At 42.3% G+C, this 27430-nt stretch overlaps 1 protein-coding gene across 3 annotated transcripts in view; it reads right to left on the reverse strand.

The window, feature by feature from the left end:
* The window catches only part of ist1 (IST1 factor associated with ESCRT-III), a 29959-nt gene extending 3347 nt beyond the window's left edge, over positions 1 to 26612 (reverse strand). Inside the window, exons 1-8 of one of the 3 annotated variants that reach the window (XM_072279794.1) lie at positions 26533 to 26612; positions 19734 to 19847; positions 18680 to 18860; positions 14201 to 14288; positions 12076 to 12159; positions 10842 to 10952; positions 8216 to 8389; positions 2166 to 2279 (exon numbers count right to left, since the gene is read on the reverse strand). In XM_072279794.1, coding sequence (XP_072135895.1) covers positions 2166 to 2279; positions 8216 to 8389; positions 10842 to 10952; positions 12076 to 12159; positions 14201 to 14288; positions 18680 to 18860; positions 19734 to 19821 — 840 coding nt within the window. In that variant the 5' untranslated portion in view covers positions 19822 to 19847; positions 26533 to 26612. Of the gene's footprint in view, positions 1 to 2165; positions 2280 to 8215; positions 8390 to 10841; positions 10953 to 12075; positions 12160 to 14200; positions 14289 to 14353; positions 14442 to 18679; positions 18861 to 19733; positions 19848 to 26532 lie in introns of all 3 variants that reach the window. The other 2 variants (XM_072279793.1, XM_072279795.1) reach the window with 2 other exon arrangements.
* Positions 26613 to 27430: the final 818 nt, after the last annotated feature.

Consider the following 27430-nt stretch of genomic DNA (forward strand, 5'->3'; position numbering starts at 1 on the left):
AACATCATTAACATTCACACTATCTATTAACATTCTCCTCAAAGTTAACAAAACAAATCCATTTGCTCTTAATATAAACTGCTCTAGGCATGGTTCTTGTCCAATGAGTTCCAGCGCTGATTTTTCAATATTGTTGTACTCTCCACCCATCTACCAATTCCAACTTAAATAATTAACCTTTAAGCAAGTAACTTTTAACGGCAACAAAATCCTTGTAAAATCCTCCATCTGACCTACCAAAGCCTCAAGACAATAGATTTCAACCAAACTTTCACTTACTTCCTTAATGCATTTTAACAGGTTTTCCCACATTACCGGCAAGATGTCAAAATCATTAACAAAATTAGCAAATTCCAGGCAACATATGGAATTACGAAGGGTCATTAAACATCCAGTCAACATTTTCCTTTTAACTGCAATTATAAATACAGTGGATTCTGGCTAATCGGGACACATTGGGACCAGTACATATTTCCCAATTCGATGGCTGCCTCAATTAGCCAGTTTCACGGAAATAGATTTTAAAAAAAAGTTATTAAAGAGACAAAATGAGTAACAAATTATGTATTTAAATGAAACACTACCAATAGTTCTACAGTACTATAAAACTGCACATTAGTTTGTTAGTTACCGACAGAGGAATTCACCCAGTGTGCACAATGAACAATATCAGCACAGGCACCTAAAGATAATGGACTGCCTTCATACAATGCTATTGATGACTGTATCCTACAAATCTTCATTTTCATTGTAACATTCAAGATGATTGTTACTGCCTTCAAATTCTTCATAGTTCTTAATTTGTTGAAGTAGTGAAATTGTTTCATTTTCAATCCTGGTTGTTTCTGGCATCTCCAAGCCTGAATGCTTAAAACCACAGTGAGCAAAATAGTTCCAAATTGTCTTATTGCTTATTTCTCGCCAACTAGTGACAAAAATCCCTTTTTTTTTTTTTAAAAACACAAGTGAGTGAGACTGATGCAAGTTAAAACCTGTTTGTTAAGTCTCCTGCCCCAAATAAATGGCACAGTGTCTAGAGTGCCCCAAATAAATGAAGGGAACCCAGCAACTTTCTTGAATAGCTTGGTTCTTTAAAAGTTGTCCCAAATAAACGGCTGCCTTGATTAACTAATGGCCCAGTTAACCAGAATCCATTGTATATAAAATTGCTATGTATCAAAATAGACAATTCACATGGCAGCAAATTTTAAAAACTGATGCTACTTGACCCATTGAATTCTTCTGCATTCTTTGTTGTCCCAGACTTCAGCACCTGCAGCATCTCAAGCTCTATGATACACAACAGTGCCTGCACACCAAGCCTCCTCCAATCTCCTCTCAGACAGCTGTTTTGCCTACATAGTCTATCCTCCTGCCATATTATTTGGTGGGAGGCCAGAACTGAGAGTATCCTATCAATCTCCAAAGCATCCTTATACAGAAAGCTGACTCATGTGACCATCTACCTACTTCAGTGCAAAGCAACTGTACTTTTTGAATATTGATGTTAAGAACAGCGAAAATATGAATGTAGCCATATAGATTCTTAAGTTTCACTAGTAAAAATATTTACTTCTGTATAAACGTTAGCATACACAAAACCTGGAAGTATTACCAAGAAAACAAAGCTCTAAGATTTTCTTAAATCATTCAAATCAAAAATTTCTATGAATAAAGTACCATTGTTTCTAAGCATTCTGAACGCACAGACCTTTCTAAGCATGACATCTCCACAAAATAAATTCATAAATATTACTTTTGATTTATACATGAGGAAATCACCATTTTGCTTAATGAGGCCTGCAAAACAGCAAGCCAATCTGATTGGTAAAATGATTCTCAGTTTTCAGTTATGTGAATAGGTAAATATTCTAATTTGAAGTACTAGAGAGGCCATTTGCAAATAAAATGTCAGAAATCGAGCGCGGACATAAAGTCATGCTGACAAGCATTTTAAATTTCTCTTAAGCACAATAGAAAGGGTAATAATGCCATACATCGTGCAAGGTTAATAGTTTAAACACCACATATGACAGGCAATGGTTATTAAGAGGGTTAATGCATAACTGAAAGCACAGGTACAATTGAAACATCTTTCCTGAATATCCACTCTTCCTATTGTCCACACTGGAGTCTATTCTTGCCAAAGAACCTCAGCAACTTACAGATTCATATGTTGGTGGCTGCGTTGGAATTGGAGGTGGATTACCTCCAAAGTTTGTTGGCTGGAAGTTGTTGAATGGCTGATAAGTGTCTACTGGAAGACCATTAAAATTATCCTAGAAGAAACAGAAAGAGAGGATTCACCCAAATGCTAAGCATCTACTGCTAACCCATAAGACCAACATTTAATGTCTCGATCAAGTCAAACAGGATTCCAAATGAAAAAAGCAGTGACCAGAACTAGGCAATCTCACAGCAAATGGAGTGCTCTAACATCTAGTCAGTAATAACCTGCAAGCAACTAAGCAAATAAGAGAAAGAAGAGATGTCAAGAAAATTTGCATTCGGAACTGCAGCAGAGCCCAACAGGAGCGCTAAAGAAAAAGAACAGAGACTGGAGTTGGATCTGCTCAAGATCATTCAGGAGGCCGAAGATACTAGGGATGAGGTTTTGAAGATGTGGTCACACCCAGAATACAGGCTTCGGACAGTAGATGGATAACTACCAAGAGATCAGTGCAGGGTGCCCCCGAGGCTATTCCCCTCAGCAACATGTATACCCATTGGGATACTGCTGGAGAGGGGAGAATGACTCATCAGATCATGGCAGCAGCTGCCAGGCTGGTGGCACTGTGGCCAGCTCGAAACCTCGAAAGGGAAGAGTAAAGTCAGGCAGTGCGGTAGTCATAAGGAACTTAATAGTTAGGGGGACAGAAAGGAGATTCCGTGGCTGCAAGAGTCACCAGGGCGGTGTGTTACCTCCCGGGTGCTTGGGTTCATGATGTATCAGAGGAACTGAAGGATATTCTCAAGAGGGAGGGGAAACAGCCTGAGGTTGTGGTACTTAAGGGGAAGTCCTTCGCAGTGAGTATAGAGTTAGGAAAAGGACCGAAGATAAGGTCTTCGGGGGTTGTAATCTCCAGATTACTCCCTGTGCCACAGGCTAATGCAGGCAAGATGGGATGATAGCATGGATAAATGAGTGGCTGCAGAGATGGTGTAGGGGACAGGGTTTCAAATTCTTGGATCACTGTAACCTTTTCTAGGGAAGGTTGCACCTGAAATGGAGGTAAACCGATCTCCTGGCGGAGAAGTTTGCTAATGCTGCTTGAGAGAGGGACAAGAATGGATGATTAATGTACCTAGTTTTCAAAGTTTTAGAAAAGATAGAGGAGGTAAAAGAGGGGTTAGAAAGCTAATCAGGGATAATATCACAATACCAGAGGAGACACAATGGAGGGGTCAGACACCGAGACAATTTGGGTGGAACTCAGAAACAGGAAGGGTGCAATCACATTGATGGATTGTACTGCAGACCACCTAATAGCCACTGGGACAATGAGAACAGTTTTTTTGACAAGGTAGCAAGAGAGACTGATGAGGCTGGGGCAGTGGATGCTGTCTACATGGATTTTAGTAAGGCATTTGACAAAGCCCCCTATGGGAGGCTAATCCATAGGATTAAGATGCATGGGATCCGCAGCAAATTGACTAGTTGGATCCAGAAACTGCTTGTGCATGGAAGACAGAGGGTAGTGGTTGAAAGTCAAATTACTCAAATTGGAGGCCTGTGATTAGCGGAGTTCTGTGGTGATCTGTGCTGGGACCTCTGCTGTTTGTGATGTATATAAATGACCTGGATGAAAATGTAGATGGGCGGGTTAGTAAATTTGCAGACGATACCAAGATTGGTGGAGTTGTGGATAGCGTAGAAGACTGGCAAAGATTACAGCACAATATAGATCAGTTGCAGGTATGGGCTGAGAAATGGCAGATGGAGCTTAACCCAGAAAAATGTGAGGTGTTGCACTCCGGTAGGGTAAATGCAAGGAGACAGTACACCGTTACGGGCAAGGTCCTTAACAATGTTGCTGAGCAGGCATCAATTGATAAATTGCAAGTACCACTGACCCAACAAAAGTGCCAGGCAGCGAACTGCTTCAACAAGAGCAAGTCTTAAAACAAATCCTTGACATTCAATGGTATTATCATTGCCAAGACTCCTTTATTTAATATAGTGGGAATCACTATTGATCAGGATCTTAACTGGACTAATCACAATAACATGGCCACCAGAGTAGATCACAGGCTCAGTATCCCAAGAAAAATTCAGTTCCTCACACCCTAAGACTTCCGACCATCAATATGACACATCCCGGGTGTCTGGATGAGTGGGCACCGCACAAACTCCCAGGAACCCTGGCACAATCAGAGTACTGCAATCTACTTGAAAGGCACCATATCAGTCACACCGAACATCTGTTCCCTCTGTTACCAGCATGCAGTGGCTGTGGTTATTGTGAGTAAATAATGACAGCGCAAAAGGGATACAGCAGAAGATGCATAGGAAACATGATCTCTCTCCAAGTCAGACACCAATATCTCTGATCCTTTATTGTCACTGCATCCAAATCCTGGTACCACCTCCATTAATAGCACATCTTCACTGGAATGACTGCAGAAGTTCCAGGAGGCAGCTCACTACCAGACCAAAAAGGGATAGGCAATAATTATTATCACTCTGGCCTCACCTCAAACCCAGAAATGAATGAAATAACTTTAAAAATTCAACACTAACTATACTTCAAAACTAGCTTGGTAAGGGCATTATTTTTCCAGAAAAATGTGCCTTTTCAAACGTCATCAATCCTGTGCCAAAACTATAGCTCAGAATTTTAAAAAACATAGAATAATACAGCACAGTACAGGCCCTTTGGCCCATATTGTTGTGCCAACCCTTAAACCCTGCCTCCCATATAACATCCCACCTTAAATTCCTCCATATACCTGTCTAGTAGTCTCTTAAATTTCACTAGTGTTATCTGCCTCCACCACTGACTCAGGCAGTGCATTCCACACACCAACCACTCAGTAAAAAACCTTCCTCTAATATCCCCCTTGAACTTCCCACCCCTTACCTTAAAGCCATGTCCTCTTGTACTAAGCAATGGTGCCCTGGGGAAGAGGTGCTGGCTGTCCACTCTGTCTATTCCTCTTAATATCTTGTATACCTCTATCATGTCTCCTCTCATCCTCCTTCTCTCCAAAGGGTAAAGCCCTAGCTCCCTTATTCTCTGGTCATAATGCATACTCCCTAAACCAGGCAGCATCCTGGTAAATCTCCTCTGTATCCTTTCCAAGGCTTCCATATCCTTCCTATAGCGAGGTGACCAGAACTGGACACACCACTCCAAGTGTGGCCTAACCAGAGTTTTATAGAGCTGCATTATTACATCGCGACTCTTAAACTCTATCCCTTGACTTATGAAAGCTAACATCCCATAAGCTTTCATAACTTCCCCATCTACCTGTGAGGCAACTTTCAGGGGTCTGTGGACATGTACCCCGAGATCCTTCTGCTCCTCCACACTACCAAGTATCCTGCCATTTACTTTGTATTCTGCCTTGGAGTTTGTCCTTCCAAAGTGTACCACCTCACACTTCTGCAGGTTGAACTCCATTTGCCACTTCTCAGCCCACTTCTGCATCCTATCAATGTCTCTCTGCAATCTTTGACAATCCTCTGCACTACCTGCAACACCACCAACCTTTGTCATCTGCAAACTTGCCAACCCACCCTTCTACCCCGACATCCAGGTCGTTAATAAAAATCATGAAAAGTAGAGGTCCCAGAACCAATCCTTGTGGGACACCACTAGTCACAACCCTCCAATCCAAATGTACCCCCTCCACCACGACCCTCTGCTTTCTGCAGGCAAGGCAATTCTGAATCCACCAGGCCAAACCTTCCTGAATCCCATGCCTTCTGACTTTCAGAACCTTGTCAAATGCCTTACTAAAATCTGTGTAGATCACATCCACTACACTACCCTCATCTATATGTCTGGTCACCTCCTTAAAGAACTCTATCAGGCTTGTTAGACACGATCTGCCCTTTACAAAGCCATGCTGACTGTCCCTGATCAGACCATGATTCTCTAAATGCCCACAGATCCAATCTCTAAGAAGCTTTTCCAATAGCTTTCCCACCACAGATGTAAGGCTCATTGGTCTATAATTACCCTATCAGATGAAAGCATGGAAACTGCAAGATATGCTTGATAAATATTCTTTGATACACACTTCGGATACTTTCAGCAAATTTAATTTGGATATGCTCGTTTAAAATTATTACTCTATATACCTGATTACCTTGCAGTTTTTTTTTGCAAGAAATGTGGCATCCAATTTAACTGGAAATTAGACTCAATTTAATTAATTTCTTGGCAACATACATAAAATGCTGGAGGAACTCAGCAGGCCAGACAACATCTATGGAAAAGAGTAAAGAGTTGATGTTTCGAGCTGAGACCCTTCATCAGGACTGGGGGAAGAAAGATAAGAAGTCAGAGTAAGAAGGTGGGGGGGAAAAAAAGAGTACAAGGTGGTAGGTGATCGGTGAAATGGGGGAGGGGTGTAAAGTAAAGAGCTGGGAAGTTGATTGGTGAAAGAGATAAATGTGAGAAAAGGGAGAATCTGGTAGGAGAGGGTAGAAAACCATGGAAGAAAGGGAAGGGGAGGAGCACTGGAGAGAGGTGATGGGCAAGTAAAGATAAGGTTATAGAGGGAAACGGGAATGGGGAATGGTGAAGGAGAGCTGGGGGGGGGGGGGCAATTACCAGAAGTTCGAGAAATCAATATTCATGCCATCTAGTTGGAGGCTACCCAGGCGGAATACAAGAAATCTTTACAAGTAATTAGATAGTATTGTTAATATTCAGCTAACATTTGGGGTCATTATAATTCATTCCAAACATGCATCAACTCTATCATGAGAACACAACTTGAATCACAAAGAGACAATAGGATGCAATGTTCTAGATTTGTGTGTGTTGCTTGGATTTCCAGCATCTACAGATTTTCTTGTGTTTGTCAATAATTTCTTGCTTGTCTAATTCATTCTCCTTGTCAAACAGAGTGGAAGTAATGGTATATTTGTCCCTATACAATGTCCAGGACAGAAGACAAACAGGTTGGAAATTCAGGAGTTTTAATCTAATCGCATTTATCAAGTTGTCAGCTTGAGTAACAGAAGCATTAATTCAAGGGAAATTAAAATTTTAATATGTCAAATGATTAACCTTCATTACCTAGATTTACAACCACAAAACCTAGCTCAGACAAGGTGAAAGAACAAATAGTTCACAACTGTGGAAACAGTATCATTTATGAAGCAGCGATGTTTCATTAATTAACAAGAATTCAGAAGCTTACACTTCATCAAAACAGAAGCTCCACAGTATTCACACCCCCACATGCATCTGAAGAAAATCTTTACAAGTTGTAATTAGATATCCTCCAAGAGGACAACCTTGCCACAGGGTTTGGAGGTTTGATAAACTTAAATGAACTGGAGAGCTAAGTTGGCTGGGTCTTGTGCTTTGGCTTGTGGTAGGGTCACCCATGCAAACAGGTCAAAGGGTAGAGACCAGACTAAGAGTGGTCCACTGGTCCTCCAGGTTCAGAGTTCAGCTCAGGGCTAACAACCCAGACTGGTCAAAAAACAATTGTTACGGAAACATTGATGAAGAATCCTTCTACACAGACTGAGATGGAAGACCTACATTGCTGCCCTAAATGCCAGCTGTGTAACGGGCAGTAAGTAATTAGATATAGTTATTGTTAATATTCATCTAAACTTCGGGGTCTTTATAACTCATTCCAAACATGCATCAACTCTATTGGTTCAACACAACTTGAATTGGTTTAGAACCACAGAGAGGTAATAGGAGGTAATGTTCTAGATTTGAATGATCAAAACCACAACTGATACTTTGTTGGCCAGTTTTCTACTCTACTTTATCTAATGCAAAATTCTGCTGCTGAATATCTTCAATCACAATAAAATTTGCTTTTCTAGCCACATTGTTAACAAACATCATTCATTTGTTGTAAGTCTCTCTTTTTTTTGAGCAGCTCTGCCTCTTTTTTAACAATGAACGGTCATGCTATCTGTCCAGGTGCTATTTTAATGCACTGCATGCAGTACTGCAGAAATTTAAATGAGGAATTAAAATCTGATATATTCACTGTTTAAAAATAAAATACTTACTGGTCCCTTTCTTGGAGGGTATGAAAATGGTACAGATGGTGTGGGCATTGCCATTGGCATAAAGCCTGGATTGGGCGCTGTAAATCCTCCACCACCACCTTCACCAGGTCCGCCCTTCTTGTCTCCATTATCAACATCAATCAAATCTGCTTCCACCCCTACTGGAGCTTCACCCTTGAAATTTAAAAAAAAGCACTTTTAATTGGTGATTCAATATACAATTTTATCCAAAAAAGGCTTTCTGAAACACTACCAATTTTAAGGTATTGTACCCCAGCAGAAAAAAGATGCACAATACTATGATATTTGTTGAACTGGTGCAATTTGGTACCCATACATCTTGGAAAGGATTCAGAATGCTATCAGAGATAACTGAACAATATCAGTCAATCGCAAAGACTTCAGAAGTACATTGAAAATGATCAAATACTGGAAACTCAACATCTACTGAAGGAGAAAAAAGAGTTACACTTCACATCAAAGACCCTTAATCAGAAGTGGAGAACAGAAAGAGACAGTATAGGGGAGTGACGGCCAATATGAAAGGGAATATCTCTGATGAGACAAGGCCAGGATTGCCATGGTGATAATTTGTTGGTTAAGACACTGTGCCACACAAAATATTATGTAAACAATTAAAGGGCTAAACTTGATTCAAAAATAAACTACATCACATTGATGACTATTTACTCTTCCAATCATTGATCAACTAGATACATCCAAGCTGAAGCTTCATTTTTGATTACAGTTTAAGAATACCTGACTTATGGACACCCCAACATATTGTGCTCCTGTAACATTACTCAACTTAAAAGTCTTTAAAAAAAATCTGTAAAGTGAAGATGCTTTCAAAAATAAAGAAATGAGAAGCATCTAAATATTAAAATAATTACTATAAAGAGCAGTAAACAGTAAAAAAAAACTAAATCAATATTTGGTGTGACTGCCCTTAGCCTTTAAAACTGCATCAATTCTCTTCGGTCACTGCCGTGTAGTTCTTCGGCAGACATTGGTTGCCTCACTTGCTTCTGTCTCTCCCAAGTAATCCCAAGACAGCCTTAATGACATTGAGATCAGGTTCTGTGGAGGCCATACCATCTGTTGCAAAACTCCTTGCTCTTCTTTTCACTAAAGGTAGTTCTTTATGACCTTGATCGTGTGTTGGGGGGGGGGGTCACTGAAGATGGGACCAATCAGACGCCTCCCTGATGGTATTGCCCAATGGATATAATCTATTTATACCATGCGTTGAGGATTCCATTAATTCTGACCAGGTCACTAATTCCATTTGCAGAAATGCAACCTCAAACCTGCAGGGAACCTCCGCCATGTTTCACTGTTGGCTGCAGACACTCACCCATGCAGCACATTCCAGCTCTTCTACAGACAAACCGTTTTCTGTTTGAGGCAAAAATTTAAAACTTTTGATTCGTCAGTCAGAGCACTTGCTGCCATTGCTCAGAGAGTCCTTGTGTTTTTGTGCATAGGTACGTCTCTTAGCTTTGTTTTCACTTCTGAGGAACTGCCTTTTGGCAGTTCATAAAGGCCGTTTCTGACAAGACATCTCCAGACTGTAGAGGAGTGTACTTGGATCCAGTGATTTCTGAGAGTTTAGAGCTGATAGCTGTGCTGGACTTCTGATTTAGAAGGGATGTCAGTTTGATGTCTCTCTCGTCTGCTGCACTCAGTTTCTGTGGCTGACTACTGTGTTTTCAGTCCTCAGCCTTGCCTGTTTCTTTGTGCTTCTTCAGAAGAGCTTGGATAGCTCATCTTGAAATTCCTGCCTGTCCTGAAATTTCCACTTGGGAAGCAACCTTGCTTATGCAGTATGACCACCTTGTGTCTTGTTGCTGTGCTCTCTCTTTCCATGGTGTAAAAATTGATGATTTGAAGGTTATACTGTCACATCTGCCACACCCTCACCTTTTAGCTTGGGTTGTCCTTCACCCAGTTTGATTTCTTCTACACCAGTTTCTGTTTCAGTTAATCAGTTTAGTTCATTCAACTATTATCATCGATCATCAGCACCTGTTTGTTGGCTTTTTATAAAGTTATCAAGTTTTTAATATGAAAAATGGCCTATAACTTAATAAGTTACTTTCTTTATTGAAATACAAAAAATTCTCTAACATTTCATACCTTGGAAAATAACTTTTTAACTTGTTCTTTTCTACTGACACATTAATGCATAAGACAAAAAATATCCAAGAAAATTTATTTAGAAATCTTGGATGTTTGTAGATGTATGCACAGTACTGTACACACTGTACATGTACTGTGCACTTTCTCTGCGCATCAGGTACTGGTCTTTTTTTAAAAAATTGGGTTATTTTGGGTTTCTTGCTTTGTGGCTGCCTGTAAGCAGACAATTCTCAAGGTTGTATAATTTAGGCATACTTTGAACATATATTCATTCCTATGAACTGCAGAATTACCTTCCCCTCTATTATTGTTGATTGTTCTTGTCAGTCATTTGATACTACTCAGTGGAATAACTGAGGTGATATGGTTTCCAACTTACAGATAAAAGAATGTCTGTAAAACTGAACGCATTCATTACCCAGGGACATCCCGTATGCTTTACAAGAGACAGCATTTGCAGCAGATAAACTTTAGATATACATACCATGACAACTGCATCAGGCTCATAGGGAACATTGTAGTTCTTTGCTATCTCGATTAAATATCTCTCCACTAGGATTTTGGGTGGTGCTTCAACACTTAGTTTGAGCATGAGCTGAAAGCCAATGAAGCTAGTATTAGAAAAACACACAAAGAGAATGAAGACATAGGAATTACAAATAACTATAACAACAAATTAGAAACTTCTAACTCAGGCAAGAAATTAGTTACATCCATCATGTAATTCAACTATACACAAACTGGTTGACTTATTAAGAACTTGAGGGAACGGGTTTGAGATGAGAGGGGAGAGATTTGATAGAAACCCGAGGGACAACTTTTCCAGCCAGAGAACAGTCAGTGTATGGATTGAACTGCCAGGGGCAATGGTTGAGACAAGTACACGAACAACATATAAAGTATTTGGATAAGTAATGGATAGGAAAGACTTCGAGGGTTATCAGCCAAACCTGAGCAAATGGGACTAGCTTAATGGGAATTATGGTCAGCACAGACCAGAGTGCCCGGCTCCCGTGCTGTATGACTATAAATTTAGGGGCAGCACATTAGTGTGACACTATTACAGCACTAGCAACCCAGGTTCAATTCTGCTGCCGTCTGTAAGTTTGTACGTTCTACCGGTGACAGCGCAGGTTTCTTCCAGGTGTTCCAGTCCCTTCACATACAGGCTAGAACTTTAATTGGTCATGGGTGTGCAATTGGGCAGTGTGGGCTCGCTGGGCCAGAAGGACCTGCTATTGTGCTTTACCTCTAAATAAAATAAATTTGTGGTGTCTTAATTTTAACTGCTTATTTGTCAGGTTATAGACAAACAGAGGACTAAGCATTCTGGTACAACACTGTACAAGAGCTGCTCGTTTGGAGTTCTATTCTGTTACGCAGATGTATGTTCAGATGCTCCTTCAATTGGACTCTCAAGATCTCAGGGATCAATATTGAACAATGGTAGAATTCAAGAACAATGTCCTGGTCATTAAAAACTGACTATGTGCTCATTTGGTGCATTGTATTTTTTAGGTTGTTGGTGTGAGTAAATTAGTCTTCCTATATTACATCAATGACAATCTAAAATTGTACTGACAGGTTATGCTCATGAAAGGCATGAATTAGTATTTTCTTCCTATAACATTATAATTCCTGTTTTGAGAGCCTAGTGCTCTTGAAACTTCCTTTTTACAGCAGTGAATCATTTTAAAAGAAAATTACACTGCATTTACCCTCTCATTCACAGTCCCGATTTGGTTTGTTCTGCAAAGTTTTCCATACTCCTTGCTGTATTTGGCACAGAGCTGATCTGACACCTACAAAAGAAAAAGCAATTATGAAATATCACTGTGGACTCAAGCTCCAGAAAAGCAGGAAAATGAAGTATCCTGGACTATATAGATCAAGAAGCAAATGGAACAGTAGTTTTAAAAACGCAAACAACAGGAATTCTGCAGATGCTGGAAATTCAAGCAACACACATAAAAGTTGCTGGTGAACACAGCAGGCCAGGCAGCATCTCTAGGAAGAGGTGCAGTCGACGTTTCAGGCCGAGACCCTCCGTCAGGACTAACTGAAGGAAGAGTGAGTAAGGGATTTGAAAGTTGGAGGGGGAGGGAGAGATCCAAAATGATAGGAGAAGACAGGAGGGGGAGGGATAGAGCCAAGAGCTGGACAGGTGATAGGCAAAAGGGATACGAGAGGATCATGGGACAAGAGGTCCGGGAAGAAAGATGGGGGGGGGGGGGGGACCCAGAGGATGGGCAAGGGGTATATTCAGAGAGACAGAGGGAGAAAAAGGAGAGTGAGAGAAAGAATGTGTGTATAAAAATAAGTAACAGATGGGGTACGAGGGGGAGGTGGGGCATTAGCGGAAGTTAGAGAAGTCGATGTTCATGCCATCAGGTTGGAGGCTACCCAGACGGAATATAAGGCGTTGTTCCTCCAACCTGAGTGTGAAATTAACTTCCGCTAATGCCCCACCTCCCCCTCGTACCCCATCTGTTACTTATTTTTATACACACATTCTTTCTCTCACTCTCCTTTTTCTCCCTCCGTCCCTCTGAATATACCCCTTGCCCATCCTCTGGGTCCCCCGCACCCCTTGTCTTTCTTCCCGGACCTCCTGTCCCTATGATCCTCTCATATCCCTTTTGCCTATCACCTGTCCAGCTCTTGGCTCCATCCCTCCCCCTCCTGTCTTCTCCTATCATTTTGGATCTCTCCCTCCCCCTCCAACTTTCAAATCCCTTACTCACTCTTCCTTCAGTTAGTCCTGACGAAGGGTCTCGGCCTGAAACGTCGACTGCACCTCTTCCTAGAGATGCTGCCTGGCCTGCTGCGTTCACCAGCAACTTTTGTGTGTGTTGCTGGAACAGTAGTTGTTTTCATCTTGAAGTATCTATACTTTTGTAAAATATGGAATGGTTTTATAATCATAACTTTGTAGAAAATAGTTAATTTACACTAGTTAATTTACATTGGGAGATTTCTTGAGGTTTCCACAGTGAAGATATATTAAAGAGTACAAGGTACAATTTCAAATACTACAGGCCTAGTTGAGATCCTTTTCCAAAAAGATTTACTAGTATGATCATTATATTTCAATAACGAAACTTCAGAGTAATAAAGAAATCACAATTTTACATTTCCTAAAGTCTACCTTCTTCCACAGATATACAATTCTATCCTGGAACATTACTTTGTAATTTGTATATTTCAGTAGGGGAAAAGTTTGAGCAATAGGTAGGAGGAATAACCTGCCAAGCTCAAAAGATTTGCTGTAGAAGCCAAGAATGGAAAATTAAAATTTAAAATATTGTTTCTACTTTAAGTGCAATAATCAGTATTTGAGGAGAAAACATAAATACCACCTTGCAAAGATCCAAGAACCATTCACCAAAGCAGACATATAGTTTTCTGGACAAATTAAACCATTAGTGAAGAGATATGAGACAGCAAGATAACCGGTTGAAATATTAGTGAGCAACTACTACACTTCACTTGGAGAGAAATCTGAAATGGAACTAGTTCTTAAACACTGCAATAAACTGTTGAAAAGTTTAGTATGGATTGGAATTACAGATTTTGTCAAATAGTAAAGAATAATGCAAAGTGTTTTCTACATAAGCTTAAAATAAGTAAAAGCTATATGTAGCTGTGCTGTATTTGCTAATGCTAATACATTTATCTAGATAAGCTACCATCAATCAAACCTAAAACATAAAATTTAAAAAGAAATTAAGAAGCACAAATCCAGCAGCACAAATATTTCACTTTGAACTCAGGCATGTGAAATACACACAAATACAGAGGACAAAACTGTAGTTGCAACTACCTCCAATTGCTGTTACTTACTATTTTCAACTCTATTACATCTGTTGGCAACCTTGGGGCAGCCCAGATTAGTGTTGAGACTGCCTCTGCCAGGCCTGTGTCCAGTTCCCTGAATGAAAAAGTGGGTAGACGGAAATTGTAAATCTGTAATCCACTAAGAGAAATAATACTTACAGTTCGGAGTTCAACCACTTCATTCTGAAGCCGTGGGGCAGCCCAAATCAGAGTGGATATTGACTCACTGAGACCTGTGTCAAGTTCTCTAAACACACACACACAGAAGAAGAGAATGTAGATTACAAATAAAACATCATGCATTGTTTATAATGGGCTCTCAGATAGTTAATGCTTCAGATTTTCTTTCAGTTACAAGTCACAATGTAAGTAAAGTCAATCCAGCTACTGAGAAACCTACACTTAGATCTCAATCTGATGAAGCACCCACTCACCTCAAATCCACTGAACGAAGGGAATGCTTACGACCTACTCTTACATCTACGAGTGTATGAATGAGTCTACCTAGAATAACCGTAGGGAGCTATAAGAGAACTACTTAATCAACCTGAAATGTTTTTCACTGGGATACAGGTTGCAAGATTATGGAAATATCAGAATAAATTAATCCAAGATGTATTTGACAACTAACATTACTGATGCCATTATTGGTGCATATTTGTTTAATTGTTAGTAGTAATAAAGCATAGGCATCTAAAATATTTGATTAACAGAGCTTGTCACTCCTTCCCTTACTTTGCAATCACATCCAAAGAAGATTGCTCGATGTTTAGAACAATAGATAATTGCCATTCACTTCAAAAACATCTTTCCACTACATGGACTTCTTTTCTAGCTCTAAATATCACTCCAGCCTAAGCTGCAGAAAATCCAACAGGCCACCAAATATGAATGTTTCAAAAATTCTCATGGATGTGGGAAACTATTTTTTTAAAACTTCTTAGAGTGAAGATACATTTGGACATGAATGATTTCAGAAACTTGGAATATTATACAAAATGATTTCAATACCCTTATTACAATTTCATGGACATTTCAAAAAGAAAAGAGAACTCTGATGGAGCCTGTAATCTTTACTGTAATCTTTCCATGAATATTGCCTGATCTTTGAGTTTTCCCAGCAATTTTCTGTTTATATTCTGAAGGGTTTTTTAAAGCTCCACATTCAAAGTGCTACTTACTCAGCTTTTATAGATGAATCAAAAATTGAAATCAGAAATTTAATTTCCTTCTGCAAGGACTTTGATATTGCATCATGAAGCTAGCAGGATATCACCAGCAGCAACTCCTGAATTTCTAATTTCAAAGGGTTTAATTATGACTGTGCAGACTTCAGAAGTTATTGCCTATTTCTCAGTCTGACAGCGAACACTGAAGGTTTCAATGTTATGCAGGTTATGTACTTTAGAAAAAACAGTAGCACAAAAGGGTACAGAAACTATTTACCAGGAAGGATCCATAAATGATGGATTTGACCTAAAAAGTTTAAACCAATTTGGACAGAAATAGTTGATAGTGGAGTGGTATTAATGGTGGTAGGAAAATGTTCACTACAATGGTTGATATGACAACCAGGGGACCCAGGTGGCAGAAGCTTGTTATTTAATATCATGCACAAACAGGAGGAAATCTGCGGATGCTGGAAATCCAAAGCAACAAACACAAAATGCAAGAGGAACTCAGCAGGCCTGGCAACATCTATGGAAAAGAGTAAACAGTCTTTCAGCCAAAAATATCAACTTGTTCACTCTTTTCCACAGATGCTGCCTGGCCTGCTGAGTTCCTCCTAAACACAAAATACTCTGCAGATGCTGGGGTCAAAGCAACACCCACAACACGCTGGAGGAACTCAGCAGGTCAGGCAGCATCCGTGGAAAAGATCGGTCGACGTTTCGGGCCGGAACCCTTCGCCAGGACTGTAGAGGGAAGGGGCAGAGGCCCTATAAAGAAGGTGGGGGGAGGGTGGGAAGGAGAAGGCTGGTAGGTATCCGGTGAAAAACCAGTAAGGGGAAAGATAAAGAGGTGGGGGAGGGGAGGCAGGGAGGTGATAGGCAGGAAAGGTGAAGAAAGAATAGGGGAAAACACAATGGGTAGTAGAAGGAGGCGCAACCATGAAGGAGGTGATAGGCAGCTGGGGGAGGGGGCAGAGTGAAATAGGGGTAGGGGAAGGGAGGGGGAGGGAATTACCAGAAGTTGGAGAATTCTATGTTCATACCAAGGAGCTGGAGACTACCTAGACAATATATGAGGTGTTGCTCCTCCAACCTGAGTTTAGCCTCATCATGGCAGTAGAGGAGGCCATGTATGGACATATCTGAATGGGAGTGGGAAGCAGAGTTGAAGTGGGTGGCTACTGGGAGATCCTGTCTGTTTCGGCGGACGGAGCGGAGGTGCTCGACGAAGCAGTCCCCCAATCTGCGTCAGGTTTCAGGCGGACGGAGCGGAGGTGCTCGACGAAGCGGTCCACCAATCTGCGTCAGGTTTCAGCAGACGGAGCGCAGGTGCTCAACGAAGTGGTCCCCCAATCTGCATCATACCCTCCACCTCTTCAATAACTTCCAGTTCCCCGGTCCCAGCCACTTCATTTTCACTATGGATGTCCAATCCCTACACATCTCCATTCCCCATGAAGAAGGCCTCAAAGCCCTCCGCTACTTTCTGGATAAGAGACCTCACTAGTTCCCCACCACCACTACCCTCCTCTGGTTGGCGGAACTCAATAACTTTTCTTTTGGCTCTTCCCACTTTCTTCAGACTACGGGTGTAGCTATGGGAACTCACATGGGCCCTAGCTATGCCTGCCTCTTCGTTGGTTATGTGGAACAGTCTGTGCTCCAAACCTATTCAGGTACTGCTCCCCAACTTTTCCTTCGGTACATTGACGACTACATTGGTGCTGCTTCCTGCACCCATGCTGAGCTTGTCAATTTCATCGACTTTACTTCTAACTTCCACCCAGCCCTCAAATTCACTTGGTCTATCTCAGACACTTCTCCCCCCTTTTTCGATGTCTCAGTCTCCATCTCTGGAGACAGACTGTCCACTGACATTTTCTACAAGCCCACTGACTCTCATAACTACCTCAACTATACCTCTTCCCACCCCGCCACATGCAAAAATGCCATTCCCTATTCCCAGTTCCTCCGTCTCCGCCGCATCTGCTCCAAGGATGAGGTTTTCCGTTTCAGGACATTTCAAATGTCCTCTTTCTTTAAGGATCGTGGTTTCCCTTCCGCTGTCATCAATGATGCCCTCACCCGCATCTCCACCATTTCCCACACTTCGGCTCTCACCCCATCCTCCCGCCACCACAACAGGGACAGAGTTCCCCTTGTCCTCACCTACCACCCCACTAGCCTCTGGATCCAGCACATTATCCTCCGCAACTTCCGCCACCTTCAACAGAACCCCACCACTAAGCACATCTTTCCCTCTCCACCCGGATCGGTCCCTCCGCGACTCCCTGGTCCACATGTCCCTCCCCATGGATCTCCCACCTGGCACTTATCCCTGTAAGCGCAAGTGCTACACCTGTCCCTACACCTCCTCTCTTGCCACCATTCAGAGCCCCAAACAGTCCTTCCAAATGAGGCAACACTTCACTTGTGAGTCTGTTGGGGTCATCTATTGCATCCGGTACTCCCGGTGCGGCCTCCTCTACCTCGGTGAAACCCGACGCAGATTGGGGGACCGTTTCGTCGAGCACCTCTGCTCCGTCCGCCAGAAAAGACAGGATCTCCCAGTAGCCACCCACCAACTCTGCTTCCCACTCCCATTCAGATATGTCCATACATGGCCTCCTCTACTGCCATGATGAGGCTAAACTCAGGTTGGAGGAGCAACACCTCATATATCGTCTAGGTAGTCTTCAGCCCCTTGGTATGAACATAGAATTCTCCAACTTCTGGTAATTCCCTCCCCCTCCCCTTCCCTATCCCTATGTCACTCTGCCCCCTCCCCCAGCTGCCTATCACCTCCCTCATGGTTCTGCCTCCTTCTACTACCCATTGTGTTTTCCCCTATTCTTTCTTCACCTTTCCTGCCTATCACCTCCTTGCCTCCCTTCCCCACCTCTTTATCTTTCCCCTTACTGGTTTTTCACCTGGAACCTACCAGCCTTCTCCTTCCCACCCTCCCCCCACCTCCTTTATAGGGTCTCTGCCCCTTCCCCCTACAGGCCTGACGAAGGGTTCCGGCCCGAAACGTCGACCAATCTTTTCCACGGATGCTGCTCGACCTGTTGAGTTCCTCTTGCATTTTGTGTATGTTATTTAATATCTTGCTTGTTCCTCTCTTACAAATTTAAAGCTGTTGTAATCTTTCTGTTACTCAAGTTCTCCCTACTGGCTTTGTAAACTTAATTTCTCATTTCTAGAACACACTAAGATTTTGCTGGTTAGCTATTTTACAATCATTACAAACAAACGAACAATAATATGCTAAAATGTGCACAAGACTGAGACAATAAGTGTCATGTTTACATACTTCATCGACTGGATCATGCCAAATCTTGCAAGCAACAAGTCACAGTACAGCTCCAGAATTTCCATGGCTTCCACCAAGTAGTCCTCCCGTATGATATGCTCAACGCGGATTCTCGCCCGTTCATCCTTCCCAGCTGCAAGATAATCTGCGATTTCTTTCCTGGCTTTTTGAGCTAATTCAGCTAAGAAAATAATTAAACAATATCAAACAGAGCAATGTTTTTAAAGAATGTAACATCTTGCATAATATTTATTATTTTATATGGTATGTAAGAAACACACAATATACTATGAAAATGGACAAGGGACAGCCAGTGGATGTAGTGTACCTGGACTTTCAGAAAGTCTTTGATAAGGTTCCACGTAGGAGATTAGTGGGCAAAATTGGAGCACATGGTATTGGGGGTAGGGTACTGACATAGACAGAAAATTGGTTGGCAGACAGGAAACAAAGAGTAGGGATTAACGGGTCCCTTTCAGAATGGCAGGCTGTGACTAGTAAGGTACTGCAAGGCTTGGTGCTGGGACCGCAGCTATTTACAATGTACATTAATGATTTAGATGAAGAGATTAAAAGTAACATTAGCAAATTTACAGATGACACAAAGCTGGGTGGCAGTGTGAAATGTGAGGAGGATGTTATGAGGATGCAGGGTGAATTGGACAGAGTTGTGGATCTGTGGAATGCTCTGCCTCAGAAGGCAGTGGAGGCCATTTCTCTGGATGTTTTCAAGAAAGAGTTAGATAGAGCTCTTAAAGATAGCGGAGTCAAGGGATATGGGGAGAAGGTAGGAACAGGGTACTGATTGTGGATGATCAGCCATGATCACAGTGAATGGCAGTGCTGGCTCGAAGGGCTGAATGGACTACTCTTGCACCTATTATCTATATAATGTTAAAGAGCTGGATAATTATGCAACAAGTCAGAAACACAAAGGCTTTGATACTCCAGCTCCACCAAAACATTTATTTAAATGAGGTATTATGATTACAAAGATAAAGTTTATTACAAACAATTTCATAAAATTTGTCATAATTGCATTAAAAACACCTACTTTTCTTTTTCTCCAGCAGCTTAAGCCTATTGATAACAAGTCGCAGGTTCACCCGCAAACGTTCAGGTCTAAATCCGGATCGCAGCATGACTCTATCACTAAAATTGAATCAATCTAGCAAAAATATAAAGAGAAGCACAAGTCACAAAAAGTTGTCCAAGTTCCTTTATAACCCAGTTTTAATCTGAGTTATTTCTATGAAAATAATGTATACTAAATGTAAAGTCGTTACAACATTCATATAAACACGAGATGTGGAAATCCAAAACACACACAAAATGCTGGAGGAATTCAGCAGGCCAGCAGCATCTATGGAAATGAATAAACAGTGGACATTTTGGGCAGAGGCCCTTCATCCGAACTGGAGAGGAAGGGGGAGAGGAAGGGGGAAGATGCCAGGATAAAAAGGTGGGAGTAGGGATGGAGGTCCAGCCAAAAGGTGATAGGTGAAGCCACATGGGTGGGAAAGGTAAAGAGCTGGAGAAGGAGGAATCTGACAGGAGAGGAGAGTGGACCATAGGAGTAAGAGAAGGGGCATCAGGAGGTGATAGGCAGGTGAGAACAGGTAAGAAGCCAGAGCAAAGGATAGAAGAAGAGGGAAAGGGAAGCAATATTATTTTTAATGGAAGCAGAAATCAATATTCATGCCATCGGCTTGCAGGTTACACGGAATATGAGGTGTCGCTCCTCCAACCTGAGAGTGACCTCATAGTGGCACAAGAGGCGGCCATGGACAACATGTCGGAACAGGAATGAGAATAGGAATTAAAATGGCTGGCACCGGCAAATTCTGCTTTTGGCAAATGGAGGACAGCTGTTCGACAAAGTGGTCTCACCAATGTAGAGGAGGCAGCATTGGGAGCACAACAGACAGCCCCAACAGATTCTCAGGTGGCGCGTTGCCTCACCTGGAAGGACTCTCTGGTGCCCTGAATGGAGGTTGAGGAAATGATGGACAGATGTACCACTTAGGCCACTCGCAGGGGTACCTGCCAGGAGGGAGATTAGTGGAGAGGGAAGAATGGACAAGGGAATCACAAAGGGAGTGATCCCTGCAGAAAGTGAAGAGTGGGGGATTGAAAGGGTGTGGGAGTAAATATGTATTTGGTTGCACTACTAGAGCACAAACGCCACCCCAACCAGGCAATACTGCAAGCGCTAAGGACAGCAAGAAGCAAGGCCCAGGAAACAGCCAGACGCTGTGCAAATGACTACTGGCTACAACTATGCGAAAGCATTCAGTCATCATTTGATACAGGCAACATCCGTGGAGTGTAGGAGGGCATCAGGAAAGCCATTGGGCCAACCCAGAGCAAGACAGCACCATTGAAAACCATAACAGGCGAGACGATCAATGACAAAGGCAAGCAGATGGAGAGGTGGGTGGAGCATTACTCTGAACTCTTCTCCAGAGAAAACAGCATCTCGGACAGCGCGCTGGATGCTATGTAATGCCTGCCTGTCATGGAGGAACTTGATGCATTGCCGACTGCCGAAGAGCTGAGTAAAACCATTGACAGCCTGCCCACTGGGAAGGCACCAGGATTGGATGGCATTCCACCAGAGGCCATCAAATGCGCAAAGGGCGCCCTGCTAAACCACCTGCACGAACTACTGTGCCAGTGCTGGACAGAGGGAGCAGTGCCGCAAGACATGAAAGACTGCAACATTGTCACCATATACAAGAACAAAGGGGACAGAAGCGACTGTAACAGCTACAGGGGAATCTCCTTGCTGAGCATCGGTGGGAAGATCTTCGCCCACGTGGTCCTGAACAGATTGCAGAAAATAGCCGAAAAGGTATATCCCGAGTCTCAGTGCGGTTTCAGGTCGGAACGCTCCACAATCGACATGATCTTCTCCTTTCGACAGCTACAAGAGAAATGCAGAGAGCAAAGACAACCACTCTACGTCGCTTTCATTGACCTTACGAAGGCCTTCGACCTTGTGAGCAGACACGGCCTGTTCAAAAATCCTTGCCAGGATTGGTTGTCCCCCGAGGCTCCTCAGGATAGTTCAGTCATTCCACACAGACATGAAGGGCGTCGTTCAGTTCCCCGGCTCTTCTTCGGAGGCCTTCAACATCCGCAGTGGTGTGAAACAGGGCTGTGTGCTTGCCCCCACCCTGTTTGGCATCTTCTTCACAGTCATGCTGAAGCACACCTTTGGAACATCAACTGATGGTGTCTACCTCCACACCAGATTGGATGAGAGGCTGCTCAGTCTGTCCCAGCTGAGGGCAAAAACCAAGGTTCATGAAGTACTCATCAGGGACATGTTGTTTGCAGACGATGTGGCACTGGCAACACACTCTGAAGAGCAACACACATCAAGGCTGCTGGTGAACGCAGCAGGCCAGGCAGCATCTCTAGGAAGAGGTACAGTTGACATTTCAGGCCAAGACCCTTCCTCAGGACGAGCTCTTCCTTCAGTTGGTCCTGACAAAGGGTCTCGGCCTGAAACATCGACTGTACCTCTTCCTGGAGATGCTGCCTGGCCTGCTGCGTTCACCAGCAACTTTGATGTGTGTTCCTTAAATTTCCAGCATCTGCAGAATTCCTCGTGTTTACACTCTGAAGAGCAACTGCAACGCCTCATGGACAGCTTCTCAAGAGGCTACACACAGATGCAGTGGAGACGAAGGAACTGAGAAAAGGGAATTACAATTTTACAGGAGACAGGGTATGAAGATGTATAGTCAAGATAGCCATGGAAATCGGTAGGTTTATAAAAGATGTCGGTAGACAGTTCGTCTCCAGATATGGGAGACGGAGATATCAAGAAAGAGAAGGGAGGTATCAGAGATGAACCAAGTGAATTTAAGGGCAGGATGAAAGTTGATGAAATTGACGAGCTCAGCATGTATGCATGAAGTAGCAGTCCATGATATGTGAGGGAAGAGTTGGAAAGCATTACCAGGGAAGGCTTAGAACATGGACTGTTCTACATAGACAAGTAAAACATTTTTGTTACAGTTCTGTGCTGTTTATTCCATTTCCTTATTGGACAAACTAATTAAATACTCTGCTGCAAGCATTGCATAACACTAATTTTGTCACCTTATCTAACTGTGCTGAACCATTTTTGCCTTTAAACCTTATGCTGATTATCACCATCCTCTTTTCAGTCTTTTCCACATTGCTCTACGTTTAACAATATTCACAAAAGCAGCAAATTCTCCACCCTCCCACCAATTTTACCCATTTTTGGAGGAGGAAAATGTATGCTATCACCCTTTTAAACATTCTAAAGCATATTGAAAGTACACAATTGCAATAGACAGAAAAATACAAAATAGGGGGAGGGGAAAATATTAGATGCCATGCACCTTTCCCAGATTACAGTGGGGAAAGTTCCTTGAAATGTTGCAAGTCTGAGGTGAAGCCACAAACTAGTTCCTCACACAGACAAGATGCCTACAGTCCCATAGTAGTCAGCAAATCAATCCCACTGGTCTCCACTTATTTATACGGTTGAATGAACTGGATGTTCTTAAGCTGAGGGAGATGTACAATTTTAATCATGCAGGTGCCCATTTCAATCACCCCTCATCTTAGGATCCACCTGTACTTCCACAACCTATTGAACCTATTATTAAGCACCAACAATGCCACTATTTCAAACATTAACTCTAATTACGCATTCAACAATGTTATTGGCATCTGTAGTATTGACCGCATGATTTTAACTACTATTGCTGCCAATAATGATTTCAGCTAAGATCCTGTCTGAGCAGCACATTGGAGCAGTGATAGCGTACAACTTTTTAATGATCACTTTGTTTTTAGTCAATCAATGTCAATGGAAATTTTCTGCTCGATGTAATTTAGTAACATCAATGTCTAGCCAATAATAGTAGTATCAATGTCAACCAATAATTTAATACAACTCCATAATTTAAATAGTGTTGGTGCTTAGCCAAGTGGTTAAGGTGTCGGTCTAGTGACCTGAAGGTCGCTAGTTCGAGCCTCAGCTGAGGCAGCGTGTTGTGTCCTTCAGCAAGGCACTTAACCACACATTGCTCTGCGACGACACCAGTGCCAAGCTGTATGGGTCCTAGTGCCCTTCCCTTGGACAACATCGGTGGCGTGGAGAGGGGAGACTTGCAGCATGGGCAACTGCCAGTCTTCCATATAACCTTGCCCAGGCCTGCGCCCTGGAAACCTTCCAAGGCGCAAATCCATTGTCTCACGAGACTAACGGATGCCTATAAAATAATTTAAATTCCTTGGAATTACAGAGTGAAATTAGGGCATATAATATACCAGTAACCAATCTTTGAAAGGCATTTCTGTCAGACTAAACCCATGGCAGGTGGTAAAGGAACAGCAAAGCCTCTGCCACCCAATTTCATCAAATTACTTATCAATTAATTGTTCATGTAAATGATAAATGTGTTTGCCATGCAATCCCTTTGAAAACAAAAATATAATGAGATAACAGTCTATCAAATAGTTCTCAAAGGGCTATGATATATACAAACGTACAAGGCAATTTCTGTTTATGATGGCCCATGTTGTAACGTGAACAAAGTCACCAGACACACACTGAAGCTAGTGGATACAGAAATGTTTCATTCAACAAAATTGAGCAGCAGGCAATTTATTGAGACACTCTCGGAAGAAGAGGCCTATTCAAACAATATATGACATTTTACATGTTAAAGATCAAAGGTAAAAGGTGCACAATTCTATATAGTTACAATGTACATACAATGCTTCCTTTGAATTACATATAGTTTTCACACACCTCCTTCTTTGCACCCACACTCCAGAAACCCAAAATGAATGCTAATCAGCAACGTCTGGTTTTCAATTAGCTGGTGCCCACAGCTGCAGGTAAGCCATTGTTCAGGACTGCATTTTAAATTTAATCTACAGTCCATGTCTATGTCTGAAGAACGGCTGCTGTTGAACTTAATATTTGCTTTATACCCTAACTCCAGAAAACAGCCCACAGCTCCTCGCGAATGATTGAGCGATTTAGTGCTTCGCTGCCTTCAAGGGACTTCAGTGAGGTTTGGAGCGGAGTGTGCAGCCTGCAGATGGGGCACAACCCCATGATCAATTCCATTGCTTCTCTTCAATTCAGGCATTGAGCAAGTATGAAGTCGACGAGGACGAGAGCAGAGGATAGGCGGATGCTTGGTGCCACCTGCCTGCATTTGGCCATTATTCCTCTTGCTCTCGCTGGCTACTGTCAGGGGTAAGTGCAGGATCCACATTGCGAGGTTTGATCGGCGAGGCTGTGGACTTGTTTAGGGAGACTCTTGAGCTTCATGTTGCATGTGTTTCTGGATTTTGGTTACTTTTTTTTTTGCTGTTTTTGAATGGTTTGATCAGGGCAGTCGATGCAGACTAGGGTGCTTCAGTGAAGGATGGCCCGCCAGTGCAGCATTGAACTGAACGAGACAGAATGCTACAGAACTCCCGGTTTGATGTTTGATATTCTGTGCTGTTTGCTTGCTTTTTACACAATTTGTTCTTCTTTCGCATGTTGGGTGCATGATGTTTTCTTGAACAGGCTCCATGGCATTTCTTTGTTTCATGGCCGCCCGCAGAGGAGATGGGGGTGGGGTGGGGAGAACACAAATCTCAGAGTTGCATGCTTGATAAATGTAGTTAGAAAAAATACCCAGTATGGATAGTTAACCGTGGGCATCCACATGGCTTAAGTGGATGTACATATCAGATATCTACAAAATGCACAGATGACTTCTGACCACTAAACTCAGTATCAGAACAAAGTAGCTCTTTCTCTTTATGGACCCACTGCATAACCGCCATACAACTTTAGCCATGCTGTTATAAAGGTGGCGAAAAAGGTTTGAGAACAGCAAAGTCCTACAAGCAGGAATGAAATGCCTTTCCCATAAACTAAAATTACAAAAAGAAATACAGACGCTGGCAACTTGAAATACTAAACAAAGACCACCAGATCAGCCAGCGTCTGTGGAAGGTCCTGAAGTTAAAACTTTATTAGAATTGGAGAAGTTTTCAGGTGAAAACAAGTGGGAGGGGTGAAAAGAATAAAGGAATATCCGTGATAGAGTGGGAACCAAAATCCAGATGATGTCATCTCAGGAGAACACTTACTAACGATGACCTTGCATTACAATTGGCATGTTTCAAACAAAACAAGTAGGATTTACTGATTATATCAAAATGCTGAATTCAATATTGAGTACCAAAAGCTGAAAACATGCCTGGACAGTGAATGAAGTGCTACTCCTCACAATATTAGCTTTATCCCCATCTACAACTTCACATTTCATTTTAAAGACTGTGCCAAGCTATACTTTGTGCTCGGGTCTCTGAAAATAAAAACACAGAACTTTGATGAAAGAGCCGCCTTACACAAAGCTGACTACTGTTAGAAATTTACCCTCATAAGTAAACAATTTTGCGAAGTAGTCTCAATTAAAACCTCGACTTTAAAGGAAATCTCTACTTTAATAAAGGAATTAAGTTTCGCAAGCTCGATCAGGACAACCATCAAATTGAGCTCCAAAGTTGGATGGTTTACTCTCGTAAGTTTATCACTTATTTTGGAAGGGTGAAACATCAAACTCGGTGTCATGTTCAAACTTTACACAAAAGCGATAGGCTTCCTTGATTTCCGATTTTAGGCCTCAGAGGCCATGGAAGTACGGAAACACAGAAGTGGGTTCAGAAACATAAACAAACCGCCGTCGAAAATGCGCTATCGGGGCTCAATGCCCTTTTACTCGGGTCAGGGAAAGGCACCGTACGCGGGTACTGAGACTCCCGCATCCCCTCACCACCATCCCAGCTCTCACCTCTCCGTCTCGGCGATTCACTATCCCACCGCCGCGACCAAACTCCCGGTGACGTCACCTGTCACTTGACACAAGCGAACTCGGCGGAAATGACGTCTGGAATCCCGTGACAGCGCTGGATTATTGAGGAATGGTGTTGCTAGGACACCAGCAATTGTCGAAGATCAGCATTTGAGGAGATTCCGTTTTGTTTTTTGTAAGTCTCGACTACACCAAACATTGTCGCGTAATAGCACTGATTTGGTCTAGTAGGAGAGCGTGAATGAAATATGATGCACCAGACCAAATAACTTTCTAGTCTACTTTTTACCTTCCTGCATTGACCTTTCGGGCCGAGACCTTTCATCAGGTCTGGAAAAAAAGATGAGAAGTTCCTGATGAAGGGTTCCGGCCTGAAACGTCGACTGTTTACTCTTTTCCATAGATGCTGCCTGGTCTGCTGAGTTCCTCTAGCATCTTGTTTGTGTTGCCTTGGATTTTCAGCACCCGCAGATTTTCTCTTGTTTGAAATTCCTGAAATCCCCTTGCTGAAATTTTGAAGTGGAATTGAATGTTCAAGGCAAATCATTTAGTTTTCTTGGTTAAACCACAAGTCCAGAAATTGTCTACAATCCTGTCACCTTACTTTCACGGGTAAGTGCTCAAGAAACACATAGAGTCAAAATTCACTTACAAAATTCATGTCAAAATCACTGTAATTGAGCAATAAGTTTATTGGAATTGAATTTCCACCCCAGCTGAGGTGGTTGATTCAAACAGCCAACACACTGGTTTGAAATATGGAAATAAATGGGTTTGGGAATCCATATGGTCTTAATTTTTCCAATATTTCAACTCCTGCCAAAGTATTCACCCAAATTAACATTTGCCTCACAATAATATTTCAAGAGCAATTAAA

Source organism: Mobula birostris, chromosome 15, assembly GCF_030028105.1.
Source record: "Mobula birostris isolate sMobBir1 chromosome 15, sMobBir1.hap1, whole genome shotgun sequence".
Lineage (NCBI taxonomy): Eukaryota > Metazoa > Chordata > Chondrichthyes > Myliobatiformes > Myliobatidae > Mobula > Mobula birostris.